At 38.8% G+C, this 20,924-nt stretch overlaps 2 protein-coding genes across 3 annotated transcripts; one reads left to right on the forward strand and one right to left on the reverse strand.

Moving 5' to 3' along the window:
* The first annotated feature begins 400 nt into the window (after nucleotides 1-400).
* Nucleotides 401-17,494, forward strand: pfkfb4b (6-phosphofructo-2-kinase/fructose-2,6-biphosphatase 4b). Of its 2 annotated transcripts, none has more exons than XM_044123367.1 (14): nucleotides 401-565; nucleotides 10,092-10,208; nucleotides 10,300-10,396; nucleotides 11,199-11,265; nucleotides 11,350-11,424; nucleotides 11,501-11,557; nucleotides 11,712-11,833; nucleotides 11,918-12,125; nucleotides 12,925-13,071; nucleotides 13,158-13,262; nucleotides 13,361-13,490; nucleotides 13,897-13,959; nucleotides 15,149-15,213; nucleotides 16,666-17,494. In XM_044123367.1, the coding sequence occupies exons 1-14, from the start codon at nucleotides 523-525 to the stop codon at nucleotides 16,723-16,725; spliced, it is 1,356 nt and encodes a 451-aa protein (XP_043979302.1). In that variant the 5' UTR covers nucleotides 401-522; the 3' UTR covers nucleotides 16,726-17,494. The 2 variants fall into 2 exon arrangements, with proteins under 2 accessions (XP_043979302.1, XP_043979301.1); XM_044123366.1 differs by lacking the exon at nucleotides 401-565 and adding an exon at nucleotides 7,640-7,850.
* Nucleotides 17,399-20,737, reverse strand: arpc4 (actin related protein 2/3 complex, subunit 4). The gene is made up of 6 exons (XM_044123368.1): nucleotides 20,654-20,737; nucleotides 19,199-19,317; nucleotides 18,999-19,110; nucleotides 18,808-18,903; nucleotides 17,998-18,168; nucleotides 17,399-17,899 (listed from the first exon to the last, which is right to left on the reverse strand). The coding sequence occupies exons 1-6, from the start codon at nucleotides 20,654-20,656 to the stop codon at nucleotides 17,894-17,896; spliced, it is 507 nt and encodes a 168-aa protein (XP_043979303.1). The 5' UTR covers nucleotides 20,657-20,737; the 3' UTR covers nucleotides 17,399-17,893.
* Between the last annotated feature and the right edge of the window lie 187 nt (nucleotides 20,738-20,924).

Consider the following 20,924-nt stretch of genomic DNA (forward strand, 5'->3'; position numbering starts at 1 on the left):
TCGGTGTTTATTTCAGTCTGGGTGATTTGAATTTCCATTTACTTTTCCAGACTTCAATTTCCAGAGTTCTCATTATTTAATATACAACTTCAACAATAATTGACTCAGAATATGAAGAACCTGCAATAATTTCAAACTGCAGAGTGGTTCAATGGGTGAAAGGATGAATGGATGGATGCACCACAAAGAAACATAAAGTTTGGGAGAATAAAACAAAATTTTATTCAGTATTTTCTTTCTCGTTGTGCTTCTCCAGATCTAGAAACTTTGATTTCAGCTCAGTATTTCCGCGTAAAAAAAACTTGAGAAACTGGTAGGTGAAGGTGGTCACGCACACGGTCTTGCAGGTTTACAAACATGTGCTCTCTGTTTGGATGGAGGTGAACGTGCACGCGCCCGTGTTCACAGAACAGCATGCTGAGCGCGCGCTCTCCCACTTCATTCATCGCTGCGCTCCTGCTGTAGACATCACCCACTCACGCCGCTCTGCACACTGACAGCAAGAGGCTTTAAACCGAGACCATGAGGGGCTCCTGCCACCCGAACAACCCGCGGGACAGGACAGGTAGGCACCGAACCGGAGCCTTTTCCGCACTCTCATGTGTTTTCACGTTGTGGAGCTGCTGGGAGCGAACACTATGTGCAGACAGAGCTACAGCTGGGTTAGCAGGCGGACGAAGTAAACAAGCCAGTGTCACGTAGGCTTCCTTCAGAGGTGACGGGTGGAAAGGCGGAGCAGGCTGCCACTTACAGCCGTGAAATTGGCTAAATAATGTTGTTCTGGGGTTTCTATGGTAGAAACAAAGCTTGGTAAAATGGAGAGGACTTTGTTGTTAGCAGCTCATTATCAGCAGCTTAGCCTGCCTGCAGCCTGTGAGCAGCTGACCGCTTGGAGAGGAAAATCTAAGTGTAAATTGATTCCTGAAGGAAGCAACATATGCATGTAGTTTATTAGTACATCATGCCTCTGAAACACATAACATGATAAGGTCGGAACTGAGCTTCAGTAAGTTTGTCACATACTAATTTAACTTCACTATCACTTCGGTAATATGTCTTCAAAAGATAAATACTCCGTTAAGTAAATAAGGCAGGATAATAAGTAAATAAATATTACTTCAAAAGATTTTGTTTTCAGAAAACAAATAGGCCACTAACATACCATACATTCACAAGTAAACAAAAATAAGGCCTTTTTGTTTATTTCTGCAAATAAATTGATAAGAAACTACCAGGAAGAAGTAAACAAGATTTTTTTCTTCAGTAAGTAAATAATTTATTATTATTCTATTACTATTGCAATTGCTAAAAAAAATCATTTTAAAATAACATTTTAAAAAAGGAGTGAGAGAATATTTTAATCCATTAAAGCATAATCCTTCATTTTTTAGCAGAAAGATTGTGCATCCTACATCTTTGACTCTACATGATGCTTATATTTTGAGCTCTCTGTTTAAATAAGGTTTACATTTCATGGCTTTACTTTAACACTTATATAAAATAGATTGAGTTGGACCCACAGTGAAATGGCACAAGCACTGTTTGCACCTGCTGCAGGTAACATATGTTGGCATGGACCGGACAGATGGAGAGCAGATTTCTGCGTTAATTTGGGGTTTGAAATCCAATCCGGAATGTGTTCCAGTGTTATCAGATTCACATTAACATCTGAATGCCACTGTTTCTGTTTGCCTTACTTTGAAAAAAAAAATAAAAAATAAAACCCACCATATCATTTATGTTTGAGAAGTTCTTTGAGGACAAAGGTAAGCATGATGCACCTGAGGAAGGATTTGTACTCTGACCTATATAATACAGGGTCTCATGTATTGTGAGAAGGTTTTGTTATGCAATTTCATGAGTCATGTCCTGGAAGCCTCTGTAGTGTAATATTGCTGTGCTGTCATGTTTACCAAGCAGTGTGCAGTCAGATAGATCCGAGTGCCGTAACAGTGGTTTAGATGGCTGCTGTGGCAGATGCATGGAGGATGAGCAGAGCTGGAGATTTGCTCCATTTTTACACTTCCTGAGAGGAGGGGCTGTGCCTAAAAACACACCACAGTGCAGCTTGCTTCTTGTGGAGACTGGGTTATGTATTCTAAGACATTTAAACGCCTTCACTTTGATACAGGTAGGTATTTATTTCAGCTAGACGTAACTGTGAGTCGTTGTTCCCTATACATGCAATGGTGCACTTCAGATGGTGCAGCAGACCTCTGTAGTATTTCTGAAATTATATGCCCACAACAATAGCTGTATATGCCATTAGCTAGAAGCTGGTTGAAGTAAAAAAAAAAAAGCCCTATTTTTTCTATGTCTTCTCTTATTTGATTTCTTCATTGAACATCTTTGTTTTTGCGTTAATATCTGTGACAGATTTCTGCTGTGAATCACCCTCTTCGATGATCACTGTTGTCCTTCCAAGCAGAGCTTTCTCTCCTCTCCTCCCTCACTCCGCCCTCCCTCTCTGTGTGTGTCGACTTTATCTGGGGGAAAGTTCACCCGCTTGCACAGAATCACATTAGCGGCTTCAGGCGGGCCTGTGCTGTGCAGCAACTGTGTGGCTGAGCACTGCACAGACACAGCTGACGCTTGTAGGACCATCACAGCTTGGGATTGGTTTAACGTACTTTTTAAAAAAAATTTGAATTAGCTGTAGGAATGTAGTAGAATATGCAATTCAAGTGTAAAGAGCATGAATGTTTATTTAATTATCGTCTTTTATGAAGACGCATTCAAACCACTCTTTTTGGGATTGTATGACAATGTTCATAATACAAAGACTTTAATATAGCTCAATTTTTAAAGTAGAGCCACTTCAACTGTTCTGAGAAGGCTGTCTACAAGGTTCAGACATACTGTATGTTGAAACTGACTTTTCTTCCTGAAGCACATATGAGGTCAGACCCTGATGTTGGAGAAGATTATGTAACTATTTATTGCCTTCAAAAAGCTTCTGGTATGATAATTCTGCCTTGATATTGGGCCATAATTTATATAACAATTGACAAAGTTCATTTAAATAAGTTTGGTGTATTGGTTATAATTCAACAATTAAATTGGGCAGTTGTGTATCAATCATCTAGTTGTTGAGTGAAGGTGAAACTTAAGATTTTAGAGTAAGTTCCTCATTGTTCCATTCACAGTACCAGTTTGATAAGTATGTGCATGATGAATATGTAAACTTAATTTTTTAAAGAATTTTTTTTGGCACTAGTGGCCTTTATCTGACAATAATACAAGAGGGGGCAAAGGAAAGGGGGGAAGACATGTGGCAAAGGAAACCCAGGATGGAAGTCAAACTCAGGACGGCCGCGTTGAGTCGTCCCGCCTCTGAATACGCTCTAACCACTGTGCCTCACGGCGCCCCCTGTATGTAAACATCTGACTGATGCTGCAGCATTGAATCCTATAAGAAACTTTCTTTGATCCACGAACACTGCCACACTGGTACTTTACCTCAAGAAACAGCAAATTAGACCTTTATTTATATTTCAAACAAATTATTGTTATCCATTCAAATACATTTGTTGTGGGATTTTTACGAAAATGACCCTTGTCTTCCCAGTAGCCACATGAAAAGCATTGGCTGCATTCAATATATGTGCGATTATCTGTTTACGGTTCTTGTGAAAAAAATCAAATCAGTATTTAATCAAGCTTTATCAGCCTGTCACTGTTTATCACCTAAACTCTAATCCAGAAGGAGGTCACCATTGTTCTTTTGTTTCTGTGTCTCAAGAATAGCTGGAAAGGTTTTATGTTTAACCCAGACTCAAGATTATGGTTATCTTACAGGGACATGTGACAGCAGGAAAATGTCAAGACGGTGATGGACGCACCTGTTTTGCACGCAGTCCGAAGTGACACACCTTTGCAACAGGTTTAGCATGTTTTGTAATAAAAACATTTGTTTTGATTGAACATAAGCTAGATAATTAACTTTAAAAATGTTCAAGTGGAAAAGGCATTTAAAGATTAGAGAAAACCCAACCTGTATGTTGGTACTAGCTTTACTCCTAACAACAAACATCGTTGATCATGTCAAAAGTACTTTAAAAGTTTATAGCCTTGGTCTAAATCCTTTTGAATCTTATTGGCTCAGTAAAATAAGCTGCACAGTTGTCAGCCTTTTTCTGCCACCGCAAGAGAGTTCTGGGTTCAAAAGAAAAGAAAATGAGTCTTTGTGCATGGCATTTGCATTTTTCCTCTGTCCATCCTTTCTAGGTATTCTTGCTCTCCAACTGTCCAAAAACAAGAGTGTTGGTTAATCGGACTTCTCACTAAGTATACTACTGGAACTAAATGCTGTATGAAAAAAGCATATATCTTTTTCATTCTGTCAGATATTAAGAGCTTAAATGTTTACTTTATTAGGTTAGCTAGAAGGACAAAAATTATTTATGTTTATAGAGGTAACTTAGAGAGTCTTCAAATAAACCCACTTTTATATTCAGAACTTGCCATTCATTTCCTTATTTGATGGAATTGTCTTTCAAGCTTCATATTGTGGTCAGCTGTTTTGAGTTTCCTCTCACAAACTTCTTGCTTAAATTTCAGCTCGTTCCTCTTGAGAACTGGTATAACTGGGTCAGCTTTGTAGCCCACATTGCTCACACACACCTTTTTAGTTCTGCCCAGAAACTATCCATGGGACTGAAACCGCAGCTTTGTGATGGCCTCTCCAAAACATTGACTCTGTTGTCCTTAAATTTGAGCAAAGCATGTGACTGGGTTCTTCGCTGCAGGCATTTTGAATTCATAATTAATGGATTTATTTGTGTTGATTTCTTTGTTTGTGTGGATTACTTGGGTTTGGAGATAATTTAATTTTACATTCCTATTAAAAATATATATTCTTAAAAAAAAATCTTCAAAAAATTATTGACTTAAATATTTATTTGTGCTTCTGAATATTTAGTTTTTAATTGTGCATTAGTGTCATTAAATGCTTTCAAACAACTTTAGTAATTAATCCATCCCACTGTTTATGTACTCAGATGTACAGGTTCCCTTTACAGCAGGTGAGGCGACCACGTCTGTGTGTGTTTATGGGATTAGTGAGAATTCTTGTAGTAAATTTAACAGATTACTACTAACCCTGCTGACATGGTGACTTCTTCCTAAAGCCCTCTGACCTGAATCCATCTCACAACAGAAGCTGAGTTAATAACAAAGCTTTGATCAGCTGTGAACTCTTGTTCTCACACAGGGCACCTATGTTTGTCGTCACTTGTGCATAAGCTGGTGAAATAGATTTAAAAGAAAATGTTTCTTTCAAGCGTGGTAGCACACTGCCCTCTAGTGTTTTTACTGAAGCACTGCGCTGTTTTTCCTTCAGGATGAGAAGCAGCCAAAAAGAACAGGATGTTTTTCTTGAACCAGCTAACTTTATTCAGTGCTTTACCTTTAATTCACACAACATGTGAGAGTAATGGAGACCAGCGAGACGTCTAAGTTTGCCTCTTCATTTATGGCCAAGCCCTTTAGAAATAAAAATGTCAAACATGTTTTAAATTATGACAATCAGAAAACTGTTCGTTTTGCAAATCAGTAAAATCAGTCAGTTTCTTTAAGGTCAGTTGGCTGTGGTTACCAATTAAACTGGAATATTGTACTTTTTAAATAATTAAACAACATGAGCAACACGCCACAGCTGCAAAAGTATTCATGCTTTTTGAACGTCTTCACATTTTGTCTTGTTACAACCACAAGCATCATTGTAGCACAAAGCAGCACAGAGCTATTAAGTTGATACAATCTGAAAGGTGTGGCATATATAAATATAAATTATCTTATCATTGTATTATTCTTCCATGATGACAGGTGAGGCTCTGCCTCTACTGACCGCACGTCACTGGTGCTCAATTTTATTTTGAGGGATCAAAGTAAAAGGAGTTGAATATAAATACATGCTTTGTTGTTTTGAATTCTGAAAACCATGGATCATTTTCCTTCCATACTTTATGTTGGTCTATGTAAAACTGGAATGAAATCCATTTTTTGTTGTGGCTTGTTAAAGACAAAATGCATTTAAATAAATTGATTTTTAAGTGTAACGTGAATATCTTTAACTCTTAGTGTTGAGGACTTTGCGATAAGCTACTTTAGGAATTTCTTGTATGCAAAATATTTTCCAATACATCAAAATAGCAGACTGACTGCAGTTGGTGGTAGTCTCCATTATACTTTCATAAACCTGACTGCCTGCAGCATACATATGCGTAAACAAAGAAAAGCAATCTGTCTGACAGCAGAAAGTCAACATGTTTGCATCATGACTTTCCTTCTGTTTGCATGAGTGGGGAGCGTGTCAGAAGCTGCTGACTTAGTGTGAGGAAAACTCCGTGGGGCCCGTGACGGGGTCGTGTAAAAGCCAAGACTTATAGTTTTCATGTGGATGTGTTTTCGTGAACCTCCTACAGGCAGCCGCCTCCCATTCATCCCTTCTCCTCTCCGATTGGCTGCCGAGCGTCTGCTCTGTCCTCTGATTGGCTGATTTCTGAGCTGCATTCGCTGTCCATGTGTGCATCATGTGAACAACAGAACGCCTCTTTTCTTCTCGCGTGTTTGCTTGCCGATGTACTTGAAACATTACGGTAACGTTTCAAAACACTTTTTCTCCGAAAGGAGGACCGAAAATCCTGGTACTGAAGATGTTTTTGAGTACGTTTTATTGACGCAATCCAGAACATGCACTGGATGGTTCCATTAAAAACAGTGTCGCCAGTGCAGGAAAAACAGGTGGTAACAGGAGTTTTAAGTGCAGAATGTTTTGTAATGGCTACCACTTTAACTTTTTACACCCCCCTTCACCAGTTAGATCATTTTATGATACATTTGTACAATTAGTTTTTAAAAAAAGACATACTTCAGTGAGTTTCAATTACTGTACATTAATAATTTTTACATTGTTTCACAGCACTTAATATAAATTTATTTGTTTTCCTCAGTTTTTAAGGATTTTAACAGAAAGCATATGAAAGTCTGGGGTTATTATGGTAGAAGATTTTAATCTAATTTATAGTGACGCGATTGCAAGTTCAGTGCATATGCCCTGTTATTTGATTTTTACTAAACGCAAAAAGAGCGGATTAGGCTGTTAAATGGTGTATTCATAAACTAAACATAGGATGGTTTCTTTTATTAATACAATGCCATTAGTTCCTCAAGTTGTAAAATTTTTATGTGTAGGAAGAGTCTCTCTTTATGACAATGAATACAGCAGATGTTGCCTCACAAATGTTCAAGGCCCCAGGATTTATTTTCATATATCAGTATTGCTATCGTTACACAACAAAATGCCAAAAAAATATTTAAAAAAATTTACTGCAAAAGATTAATGGAGATTATGGTGTGTCTGAAGGGAATAGACAGAATAACAAAAGACCAAAACATTATGCCAGCCATATTTAAAAAATGCACTATAAAAAGTGCATTATAGTGACTGGGAAAAAAAGTAAATATATATACATGATTCTAAAAATTAACTCGCGCAGGCGGGTGATTTAAGATGAGAGGACCAAGCCATGCATCAACATTTTGTCCCGGACATGTTTTGTTCCTTCCCTCTTTCTCCTTGCGCTCCGCCTCCACTTCTTACGGTAACGAGAAACTGCTGTTTCTCAGCTGATATGAGGCATCCACTCCCCGGCAGCCTCCTCAGTCAGGACTTAACAGGACGGAAGCCCACCGCCTCACTTTGCAGACAGGCGCTTTAACGACCGTAAGACCCAAGATGTTGGACAACGAGGACCATCTGTTGGAGAACCACCCGCGGGAACTCACCCAGAACCCGCTGAAGAAGATCTGGATGCCGCATAAGAACAGCCACATCGGGCACAGACGGGGTAAGAGATGCGGCTGACCCCACGGCAAGTGCGCCAACACAAGATGTGACCGGGACAGACATCTGCGGATATTTTTATTTTATTTTATTTTGTTTTATTTTTGCTCAATTTGCGTCAATTTCCGGCTTGTGCTATTTTTCCCTCATGTTAAGATTGATTTCTTAACTCATTAAGGCGTTGCTCGGTGAGGCTGGAAGTGTTGCATCATGCTCCTGTAATCCGGATTAGAGGAACGGCATTCAGGAGCACAGAGAATGAGAATAATTCGAGAACTTAGTTTAGCCCGAGCCAGCACTAACCTGTATGGGTGTGAGAGTTGGCAGATGCTCTTTAATCTCGCACGACAGTTTGCTCCCTGTCTAGTTTGTTCTCTCTGCAGCTCGTGTTTCTACTGACTCAAAACTCTGCTTTCCTTTTTTTATATATAGCTGCAGCCAGTCCCGTCCTTCGTCTGACAGGACAACACCCTCTGCAGCTCTAATGCAAAGATTACTGCGATTAAACCCTTTTAAAACTGAATTCGAATTGGTTTAATAACTTTATTTTGTCAGTAATTTAAAAAAAAAGAAAGATGTAATGTTTTATGTTAGGAAATGTCAGAGGTGGCCTAAAGTTGTATGGGGCCCTGAGCAGACTTTCTTTTGGGGGCCCCACTTCCAATTAATCCCATCTCATTAAAATGGTTGCACCCCCTTCTGGAAGAAAACAGACACTCCAATTTGAAGAGGGATTAAAGCCATAAAGGCATATTGCAGTATAGCAAGAAGTATGTACGTTTTTAAAATGGGAATTGATATAATTTTGCTGCTGGAAGTAAAGTAAAGCTGAAGTGAAGGCACCAGAGTCTATCTCAGGTGCTGTTTTTGCTGTTTGATAGTTTAATTAAAACACTATATTAAATGTATCGTCAGAAAAGCAATTAATCAGTTTGTTCATTTTAATAAAACAATGGTCAGATTGGATTTGAACTTTTTAATAGGTCTCATGACCCATAAAAGTTCATTTTGAACATCAACAAGATAAAAACAAATAATAATTTGATCAGAAATCACTTAGAAATCCAATAAGGTTTTCACAAATGGACAAATGATAATGTTATCTACCATTATATCTGCATATTGCAATACCAAAAACTAGCAAAGTGCCTATTTGATATTTTTGTTGCACCAAAACACTGTAGAACTTGATTTGAGTTTAATTCAAATTGCAGCATCTGGTTTCCACTAAAGGGACGTGAGCATTATGTAAGGACTAACTTCATGGATCTGTCAAACCTTTTGTAACATTTTGTTTAAAGTGCCAAGGGATGATTTCCATTTTTGACATATTTATCTCCATTTTATTTCAAGATTTACTATAATAAGCCAACAATTAAACTGCTTGACCCTCATTTCATTCATGTTAATTATCAAATGATTATCCATAAATAAATTCTGAAGATATGGTTATCTCTCTGATTTTCTCCATTTGCTAACAAGCAAATATGTACATCCAAAATAACACAATATAATTTACACGCCCCACATTTTAACCTTCAAGTCAAATTTACAGCTGACTATTCCTCTAGAACATCATTTAAAGTGTTTTTTTAATCTGTTTTGAGTATAAAAGTTGAGAACTTTTGCAAAAGCCTTGATAGTTTCGTTTATGCCTTGAGCAAATTGTTACTATGCAAAATCGCAACAACTGTGAGAAATCCAGCAGAGCTGCACATTTTATCAGATCCCAGTGGTTAAATATGTGCAACATTTGAATCACAAAGAACTTCCTGGACGCTATTGGCTGGGGATTTATGGGCTATCATAGGCAGCCTATAAATATTTGGTACTGTGGATGGACTATAGTCTTCCTTAAGCTGAGAGGCTAAAGCCGGCTGAGAGTTGTGTAATGGTAAAACCAGGAAATGGGCAGGAAAATATGGGTTAATTGTTTTCAATATTGACATGTCAGTGTCCAGGTGTAGTATTGCAATTAAATATTTCCCTGATATCCTGGAGCATCAACATAGAAGCTGTGAACTTTAAATAACTGTAAAGCTCAGTCCTGGCTTTCGTCCAACATCCGAAATGCTGCCCCTAATTAACAAGAGCATGTCTCTGGTTAGTCTGATTGGACCCAATCTGGGCCCAATTTTTTCTCTACTTTTTCATATGTTTTAACTTAGTAGTAATAACAATCTGGCCACTTTAATGTAAGATACTTGACTTACTCTTTTTCCATTTTTTTCTCGTCTTCCCTCAGTATGCATGACAAACTGCCCAACGCTCATCGTGACCGTCGGACTTCCTGCCCGAGGAAAGACGTACATCTCAAAGAAGCTCACCCGCTACTTGAACTGGATAGGCGTGCCAACCAAAGGTATGAGAGCAGTTATCCTGGCGATTATCCGCATGTCAAAGTGAAACGCAGCTGGTCTCTTTGGTTTGAAACGCGACTGTCTGGTTGTCAGAGTTCAATGTCGGTGATTATCGGAGGGAGTGTCTGAAGATCTACAAGTCCTTTGAGTTTTTCCGTCCAGATAACGAAGAGGGCGTTAAAATCAGACGGTGAGTTTTCACAGACGTTTTAAGGATCTAAAGTGTTCAGTAGATAGAGTGACACTGAGTCGGTCAGATTTTCCATTTGAAATTTTAAGTTTTTTCCAGACTGAAATTCCTAGATTTGTTTTTTATAAAACGCTAAACAAAACATTTACCTCGTCGATTTTTTTGGATGTTTTATTACAAAGATCATCAGAAACTGTTGGCTTCCCATGCAGCAATGTGGGGGAAAAAGCCATTTGCGCCACTTTATTTACTTTTTTGGCATCTGGACCAATGTGGATCAGCTCTGTTTCAAAATCTTTAACCCTTGTACATGTCAAATCGAGACTGAATCATTCTCCTTTAAATGGAGACATCCTAAAGCCCTTTCTGATCGGTCATACTTTAATCTTGTTTGTGAAAATTAAAAGAAATATAAGTCACTGATAGTTTTGTGCTTTGTTTAGCCTCTAAAGTGTGTGCAGTTTAAGAACCAACAGTGCAGTTTTAAATATATATTAGAGGACCCAGAGAACACAAAAGCAAAAAATTCCCACTTGTTAAAAGTTTTTAATGGGTGTGCACTTATATTTGTTCTTAGTGAGTAGATTGCTGATAAATGAAGCAATCTAGATAGAAATCAATGTAAAAAGTCATTTATTAATTTTGAAATCCTGAATTTAATATATTCATCAACAGAGAAAGGAATAAACTCTAAAAATCGAATTACCCCGACTTGGAAAATGTCCAAATCCATTTCACTGAGTCCAGACGGACTGATCTGTAAATTGTTTTAAAGAGTGTCTCCTCTTGTGTCCTTTCACAGTCAATGTGCGATGTCTGCGCTGAATGATGTGCGGCAGTATCTAAGTGTTGAAGGAGGACAAGTTGCTGTAAGTCCTCCAGTTCCTCCCTGATGTCTGCAAGCGAAGCAGCTGCACAGCGCTGCTGTAATAACGCTTTCCTGCTTTTTTCAGGTGTTTGACGCCACAAACACGACAAGAGACAGAAGAGGAACCATCTTGAAGTTCGCTGAACAGAACGGGTTCAAAGTACGATCGATCGATCTGCTTTTAACTTCGAGTTTATAGCTTCAAAGTTTTTTACAGTACGTTCTTCTCCACGCAGGTATTTTTTGTGGAGTCTGTGTGTGAAGACCCAGAGGTCATTGCACAAAACATCGTGGTGAGCACCATTTGTTTTTGATTCTGTGTTTATATCAAATAATACGCCGCGTGTAATCCTGCCTTCTAGAAAAGTGAGCGGACGTGTTTGTTTTTATTCAGCCAACGTCTGCTTCCTGCTTTTCCTTCGCTCACATGCCGTTTTCTCTTTGAAGCAAGTAAAGCTGGGAAACCCAGACTACATGAACTGCAGCTCAGAGGAGGCCATCGAAGACTTCATGGAGAGGATAAAGTGTTACGAGACCTCCTACCAGCCTCTGGACGAAGATCTGGACAGGTGAAGATCCGCACACGAACCGACCCGAGGATGAAATCACCTCGGTGTTGAGGAAGTTTGACCGATTTTTCCTCTCTTTTTCAGCGACATGTCTTACATAAAGATCATGGATGTGGGCCGTCGATACTTGGTGAACCGCGTTGTTGACCACATCCAGAGCCGAATCGTCTACTACCTGATGAATATCCACATCACTCCACGCTCCATCTACCTCTGTCGTCATGGCGAGAGCGATCTCAACATCAAGGGACGCATCGGAGGCGACTCCGGCTTGTCTTCCAGGGGGAAAGAGGTCAGTTTCTGTACATGTCTGAAACATACAGGAATGTGCAAAACGTTCCTTAGGCTTTCATTGAAGAAAAGGCATAAGAAACTTGATTGTACATCGCACAGTATTTTTGCTTTGTTCATGTTGTAAAGATTAAAAAAAATGCCACTAAGTAGGAATATCTTACTCCACAAATGATCTAGTCAATGTCATTTTTCTTCCATTTATCATTTATTTGTTTTCTTCTGTCACATTAAACAGGCCTTTCAGGATGTTGCAAAGTTTTTCTCTTATGATTGCTGTGGCCTAAAATTACAGATTTGCCAGCACCTTTTTGTAAAACTTTGTGGTTTTGAAGCTTTAGTTTTCCCCTGACGTGGTCTTCAAAAAAGTTGAAATTGCTTCACATGACCTCCCCATAAAGTATTTTAACAGTAAAGTGAAAATAACAAAGTAGCACCCTCAATGCAATTAGAATAATGTTCTGAGGAATTGTCAAAGTAGAATTTCATAGGTCAGAGGTCAGCGTCACACACACTTTCATCTTGCAGCTTTGGATTCAAGAGACATCGAGAAGCAAGTTAGAAAGGGTCGAAAGGTGACTGATCACAATTCACCTGAATTTCAGTGATTGGTCAGAAAATAAGGAAAGAACATTTTAAGATAACTGGTTAGACTTGTGGAAAAATTGCGATGATCGATGAAAATTGCAAGTCTGCGCAAAATTTGCGAACGTAAAGTGAATTTGTCCTGATGTTTGCGATTGTAACTTCCTGGATTAAACTTGATCAAGATCTACGTGAAATGGTTTCTTATCATGCAGTTTGCGAAACGCTTGAGGAGCTACCTTGAAGAGCAGAAAATCAAGGATCTGAAGATCTGGACCAGCCAGATGAAGAGAACCATCCAGACAGCAGAGTGCCTTGGCGGTCCATATGAACAATGGAAATCCCTCAACGAGATCGACGCTGTAAGTTCCCTCCTGGTCTCATCCCTTAAGAAGAGATATCATTGCCAACGTATCGTTTTAAAATCTGTTTTCTTCCTTCTACGAAGGGTGTGTGTGAAGAAATGATGTATGAGGAGATCCAGGAGCATTTCCCTCTGGAGTTCGCATTGAGAGACCAAGACAAGTACCGCTACCGCTATCCAAAAGGAGAGGTGATTAAAGGGATTTCTCTGAATGTTTCACTGTATTTTTACATGAGTTAGATGGGTTTTTTGTGCTATATGTTGAGTATTTTGTGGTCTTGTGTTAGTCGTATGAAGACCTGGTGCAGCGGCTGGAGCCTGTGATCATGGAGTTGGAGAGACAGGAGAACGTCCTGGTCATTTGTCACCAGGCTGTGATGCGCTGCCTGCTGGCGTACTTCCTGGACAAGACTTCACGTAAGAGAGACTCTTTAAAATGTGTCAATTATGTGGTTTCAAGTTTGTATGCAAGTATAAATTGGAATCTGTCATCCATTTGTGTTCAGCCATCTCATAAACAATTGTTTGCAACCAGCTCAAGCAGATACTTAATGGAGGGCATCTGAGAGCACACATCTAAGTCCTTACACAGATTCTCAACAGAATTTTAGTCAGGGCTTTGACTGGGCCAATTTAATTAATGAGTATGTCTCAATCTACACCTGCAGCTCCAGAGCTTCATAACTCTTGCTTAAAATTATAGTCAGTTGTTGTGTTAAATACAAAACGACAGCTGTTTGAGATATACATTTATATTACAGCCTCTCCTTCATGGTTTGAAGTAAACTTACTGTGATTTTCTGCTTCTCTCTCTTTCCTACAGATGAGTTGCCTTATCTCAAGTGTCCTCTGCACACCGTCTTAAAGTTGACACCCGTTGCTTACGGTGAGCATTTTTGGGGAGTTTATAAATGTTTTTCTAAGTATTCTTTCATTTAGATTATGCTGTATATTGAGAGGCTTTCGGTATTAATAGGTATTTAATGTGATTATCTTCATTTTAGGTTTTAAAACCCCACAAATTTTCCAATTTAGGTCAAAAAATGTGTTTATTTTTAGTTTCTTCCACTTGTTTTTTTTTTGTTTTTTTTATACAGTGTGTGGCATTTTGGTCTTCTACACTTTGTAGTTCTGGGTTGGAACTGAGATGTTTTTATACTGACAAATTACAACCTCATAATGCAGAGAAGCAATAAGCTCTGTAGACAACCAGCCTTCCCTATGAAGTCATTCCGCATCTGAAATTGCCGTATTGCTTGTTCAGGCAATGTAGCGTTCCGGTTGCATAACGCTAACAGCTCCTTCGTCGTTGGGGAGTGTGTGTGAAACAGGTTAGGCTTGAAAACAGGCATTTATGTAATTTGACAAAACTTGTCATCAGTAACTGCTGCGAAAGTTATTCTCATATTATCGGCTATTAAGTATGTAGAAATGTCTTTGGGAAGTTATGTTCTATAATTCACTTTAGTTTTAAAGCTTTATGTCATGTTATACTGTTATTCCCTCATCAAAAACATAACTGGAAGGTTGCTTTGATTCAAATTCATCCTTGAATTTCTGGTAGCAGAGATTGGGGGTGCCTAAACGCTTGCTCCTCTCTCACTCAGCTCCACCAGACTAGCAGCAGCAGCAACTAGCAAACATCTGTTGTAGCTGTGTGTCTGCTGAGCTCATTATACAAACTACTCCTCAGTCCAACTCTCTTAAGAATGATTGTAAACGGCATCATGGAGTAGTATGTTTGCGGTGACTTCCTGAAGGTAGAGTGTCAGAGCAGGAGCTTCTTAAAGTGACGGAAGCCCAGTTGGAAAGTCAAATGTCTTTTAAGTCATGTTTGATATATATTTAGCATTTTTATAACAGCTGAAGGTAACACACTTGATTGTGCTCTACATGCCTGGAAAGTACATAATACAGCACCTTTAAATTTTAGTTCAAGAGTCCTAGGAAGTCTTCATCACAAGCTAAAGGAGACCAGCTGCAGCCTGATGCACACAGAGGTTATTATCATGCCGATACAAAACTTATTTCCTCTGAATAATGTATTATTTTCCTGTTTGTTTTCTCCTCCTCAGGATGTAAAGTGGAGTCTGTGTATTTAGGCGTGGAGTCTGTGAACACACACAGAGACCGACCAGAGGTGGGTATCACAAACAGCATACTGAGAAGTCTGAGAGCAGAGCGTTGACTTCGCTGCGTCATCAACCTCACGCCGTCCGTGAACCTCGTCCAGCTCTGGGTCGGGTCGGGTCGGGTCGGGTCGGGTGGGGGTTCCTCTCTCTAAACACACAGACTGTGACTTTGTGCCTAAGCTCTTCAGAAGTCACATCACGTCCTCCTACATATTCAGTCTGAATCCCCCTTGCAGCTCAGCTGTCAGTGTTCAACCCGTTCCTGTTGTGACAGAATATGAAGAATGTATCACAAAACAGCTGGAACCAAAACCAATCTGTTGACCCATCATTTCATTCTTGTTTCCAGTGTTAGGAAAATAATTCAGCTTTGTGTTTCTATCAAGAAAGTGTGACAAATCAGTAGACTACGGGGAGTCCTGTGGGACAAACAATCACTGCACATAACATACGTTAATATTTAACCAGCTGATTGCAGACTAGAGCTGATAAAGAGAAAACTATCATATTTCAGTCTCTGAATAATTAACGGTTGCATCTGTATTTCGTTGTATGCGTGCTTGTGGTTAATCTCTAGTTCAAACCTCTCTGTTTCATTATAAGTTTAATTTTAGTTTATTTATAGCTTTTGTTTATTTTCGCCGCTGTACGCACAATTTGAAATCTTAGCCTGAATCATGCTGCACACGACGCACAATTGTCCTGCCTATTGAGTCATTGTTAAAGCTGCACCTTGAGCCTAAGCTAAGTATTGTTTTTAAATGTTAACGGTTGACCTGTGATATTTACCAGCAATGTTTTCCGTTTGCTGTTAAGTTTCGAAGTTTGTGTTTTTACTTAAATCGAATGTAATTTGTCATATGTTGACATTGTTAACATGTGTGCATTGTAAATAAAACAAGTTCATTTCAATTATTGTTTCTGGCCAAATTATCTTTTATTTTGTGAAAAGTAAAGCAGACATAGTGACTTATATTTTCAAAAGCAAGTTTTCTTCATTATACATAAAATTTCAGCACTATATTCAGAGCAGTAAGGTTGGAAACATCTAAATGTATTCTGCAGCCTCTTCATATTGATTTTCTGATTTTTATATATCTAGTTATGCCTAGAAACAACCAAAGCCACTTATGCCTGAAAATGCATATTCCACACACCACAAGGCTCCTAGTGGAAGGCCTTTGCTGCCCTCTAGTGGACAGAAATGTCTAATTTTGCTCATTTTCATATGAAATGGACATAATATACATTTAATATGCTACATACAAATTAATCTGCTTAGATTATTTCTCTTAGATAACCTGAAATAAAGTGTTTAACATTCAAAAGCCTCTTTCATAAGATCCAACCCAGCATTCGCTTCATGCAGGATTTTAGTTTCGAAGGTTTCTTTTACTGTGTCAGTACTTTTCAGCTCTATCAGGTTGTGATAATCACTGTCCCTCTGTTGCTTCTTGCAGAACGTGAACGTGCAGCGCAGCACCGAAGATGCTCTGCAGACGGTTCCGGCTCACCTCTAATATCTGGGATCGCTGCTCCAGCAGGAACCTCATCCTGTGTAAACGACGCCTGCTCTGCAGCTTCAATGTACTTTTAGTTTCTATTGGGAGAAATCTATTCCTTACCTGTGGGACCACTGTTACTGGTGCTAAAATAATCCCATCAGTATCATCTGTGACTGTAGTGCTGAGTCCTGTGTGTAACGTCGCGCGCGTCTGTTGGCTTGGAAGATGTTTTTAGTCAACTGGAAAAACTCAGAACTCCAGAACCTTATAATAGTGTATTTCACAAATACGTGTTCTTTTTTTTTTAGACCATTGCTTTTTGTTTTTTACTTACTGCATTATATTTTATGCTGAAGCTACAAAGGAAAAACAAGAACTCACAGAGCCAGATGAACCGTATGCATTCCACTGAAGGACAAACTACAGAAGACTCTAAATGTGTTTTTGTTGCTATAATCCAAAATGTGACAACTGCAGTAAAATCAAGGACTTTGAATGTAGCTGATTTTCATGCTTAGATACTAAACCGAAAATATATCTACAGTCCTGTTCCTGGTCTGCTTTCTGAATTCAAGTATGAAGTGTGGCAGATGCACATCTCTATCATATTACTGCCTGTTATTGTACATAACTGTGCTGAATGTTCAGCTGTGGAAATGGAAATGTGAAACAGATGAAAAAGAACCACTAAAATACAAAGACTACTTTATTTTTTATTTTTATTAATTGCCAGATGTGTAAATTTGTTTCATCTGTTTGCATGTGAAATAAAACATTAACTGATTGCCCTCATGATTCAATGTTTGTGGTAACAAAACAAAATGAAATTTATGTGCATATAATATATATTTGTAAATATACTTAAAAACATTTAAATTATCTTTTTTAAAAAAAACATCTGTTTCATCCTGTGCTCAATACTAGAGAGGCTGTGTTGACCTTTTACAGCAAGAGATGAAGGTATGGTTGGGAATATTATACACAAACGTCAATAATTTGAGCACAGGACAAGTTTCAGGTTAAAGGGAAGAGTCCCATTGGCCCTCACAGCCTCACTGCACTTCTTTATCTTCTTTTCCCCTCTTGGCGGATAACGCCAGCGAAGGTCTGCCCTGCCGTGAGTCGGCTCCACAGTGACGGCCAGTATTGCAAAAGGAATGTGTTCTGAGGTCTTCTCTCGCTTTCAGAACTGCAGAAATAAAACAAGATGCCATTTTCAAGCTCACGCCCGCAGGAAACTGCTGCACTAGAAAATGGAAAGGAAGAACGGCTGAGAACCGAACGTACGTTTTTGAGGAACTCCTCTGCGACGATGCGAGCCCTGGCGTTGACGGACAGCTTCATTTCACTGATTTCCTTGTCGATTTCTTCCATAAAATGAATAATAAAGTCCACTAGTTTGTGCTTGTACATCTGCTCAGTGTGGAAGTTGGTGATGAGAAAAGAAATGTCGTATCCCTGCACAACACAAATGTCACGATTAAATATTCGAGATTAGTGCGGTGAAATACTCATATCATTACAAAGATACATTTTTCACTTGTTTCTTGCATGAAAAAAAACAACAAAAAAACAATTAAGGTTCAAAATTAAAAATGATTTATTTGAAAAAAGGTAACTTTGGCTTAAGCAATTAAACTTAACCAGTTTGTTAAAGTAAGAAAGTGCCAAGGCTGAACGTTTCACCTTGCAGAGCTCCACTCTGAATATCACTACTAAAGGAAAAGATTGCTTCCTGACTGACTTTATTTATTTATGAAACAAAAGCTTAAAAAAAACATATGAAATAAACAAATATAATAAGCCATGTTGCGGTAATTTAAGTTCCTACTAAGAGGTTATAAACATGGACAGGTTAATGCCAGACGCCATCATGATGAGATTACTCCTGATCACATCATGATGCCGGTAAGTCATAATGGCGTTAATATTTTAATAATATCCTGAAGTAACTAAAGTTCAAGAATAAATAATGCATCTATCTACACAGCATGAGTGGACATAGAAGAGTTTAACAGGACATAATCAATTTCATAAGTATTACATGTCTGCTAGAAAACTTAATGCAAAGTTTCAATGGCATTTTCCGTCACTTACCTCGACTGGTTTCCTCCTCAGGATGAAGAAGTTTTCCGCCCTCATCATCATGAAGCGCATGAATTTATGGCACAGGATCTTCTCAATCTCATCTGCCTGCAGCAGCAAATAAAACGTGCATCCATTAAAGCCAGGAAGCTGTTCGGGTCTTGCTCATCGTTGTGTCGGTTCTGGACAGAAATCTGGCTGACCTGCTTCACGGCGATGCTCACTCTGACAGAGTTGATGGAGCCCTCGATCAGAACCTTCTCCTTGTCGTTGCGACTAATGATTACAGGATGGAGGAGCAACTCTTTGCTGCTCCTGGACACGAGCAAAGGCGCCAATATAGAGCACGTCACCACGAGTGGCAAACTGAATACCTTTCTCTCAACTGTGACGGTTGTCTCACCTGACTTCCACCTCCGGTTTGTTGTGCCTTTCCACCACCTGAGAGGAGAAGTTCTCCAGGCAAAGAGCGGCCTGCAGCGTGGCACGCACCGCGTTGAGATACGGACGCAGAGTGGCCGTCTGATGGTGGGAAAACAAGAAGCTGAACTGAGGAAAAATGCTTTCCAATGAAAAATGAATGCACCTCACCACACACTGAAATGGTTTAAAAGAATTCAACGTGTTTCTGGCTGATGAATAACCAGCTTTCCAAAAGATACTCTCTCACTCTGTGTATTAAGGATGACTGTGGAGACCTTTAACCTGCCGATTCCTCCAAAGTTTCTTGCTACTGCTCTGCAACTTTTAGATACATTCCTGCTCCAACACAACTGAAGCAAATGAATGGCTCATTGCCAGGCCTTTGTCAAAAATGATGGCATGCTGAAGCAATTCAATCATGTGATTCAGGTGGGTTTGAAACCTCCCAACAGCTTCTATTCCCATCAAAACCAAAACGTGACCATTCCGGTTACATTAGAAACGTTTTGGAGGATTGCACTGACACATAGTGGTCTTCTTGTCTAAAGGGAAAGAGGATTCAAAGTGTATTAACTGATAACACCGCCTGTAACACAAGATATACCACAGGATTACCGAGCAAATAGGAGGGAAGGTTTTCATTTCAATTATTCATACTGAAATAATCATAACTACAAAAGACTTATAAGTGAAGTCAGATCTGAACACGGTACAACAACAGAGCCCTTTTATTATTCAAGACTAAACATTTCCTGTGTTACATGTTTGTTTTCTCTATTACCAGAATAAGAAATTATAATTTTTTTATTACATTAAATTCAGTAGTGTACACTTTATTTTACGACGCTAAAGTAAAAGTTCTGAAACAAACTCCTGGTGGTTAAATCTCTGAACTCAAACAGATTATAAGAAGCAATCTGGTGAGTTAGGGATTAATCGGTGAAACCGCCTTTATTTGCATAGGTTAAATACATATTTAGCATACAATTGTTAATGATGGGGGAGAAATCTGCTCCAGACGGCAAACATACATTACATCTTTTTTCAATTTTATCATTATTACCATCATCAGGTCTAATGAAAAAGGAAGCAGGAAGCTTCACCAAATATAATTTTCCTTTAAGTGGTTACACCCCTGTTTTAAACAGCAAAGTATTACTATAATATGTCAGTACAAAACGATGGCTAATAAAACAACTAAAGACATCCTCCTGCTACAACCTGATAGGAAAAAACCTAAAATTTCTCATAGCTTGTCGATTAGCTAGCGTTAGCAGCGAAGCTATGACTCAAATGACAACAGGATGGACAGAAATAACCTCCGTCTATATTAGCTAGGGAAGTAATATCAAAACACTCACTACTCACAAAAAGTCTGATAAAATAATAGTTAAAATTGGACATTTTATGCGGACATATGTCAAATTTCTCTCACCATTTCTCAGTTTCAGCAGAGGGAGCTAAACGCGGAAGTAGTTACTGTTCCGTTTTCCGCGAACACACCGGAAGTGCCCACGGCTGGCTGGCTGAATATATATATATAACCTCACATAACCTCACATTATATAAAATATTTTAAATATGTATCTTCAGCATTTAAACTTTAATCATATTATTTCATCATTTGAATTTTGAAGGTTTTACAAAACATAGGATAGCAGAGTATTGAGTATTGAGCTAATTTATCAATTTTAGATGCTCCTTTC

This window comes from Gambusia affinis, linkage group LG07 (assembly GCF_019740435.1).
Source record: "Gambusia affinis linkage group LG07, SWU_Gaff_1.0, whole genome shotgun sequence".
NCBI lineage: Eukaryota > Metazoa > Chordata > Actinopteri > Cyprinodontiformes > Poeciliidae > Gambusia > Gambusia affinis.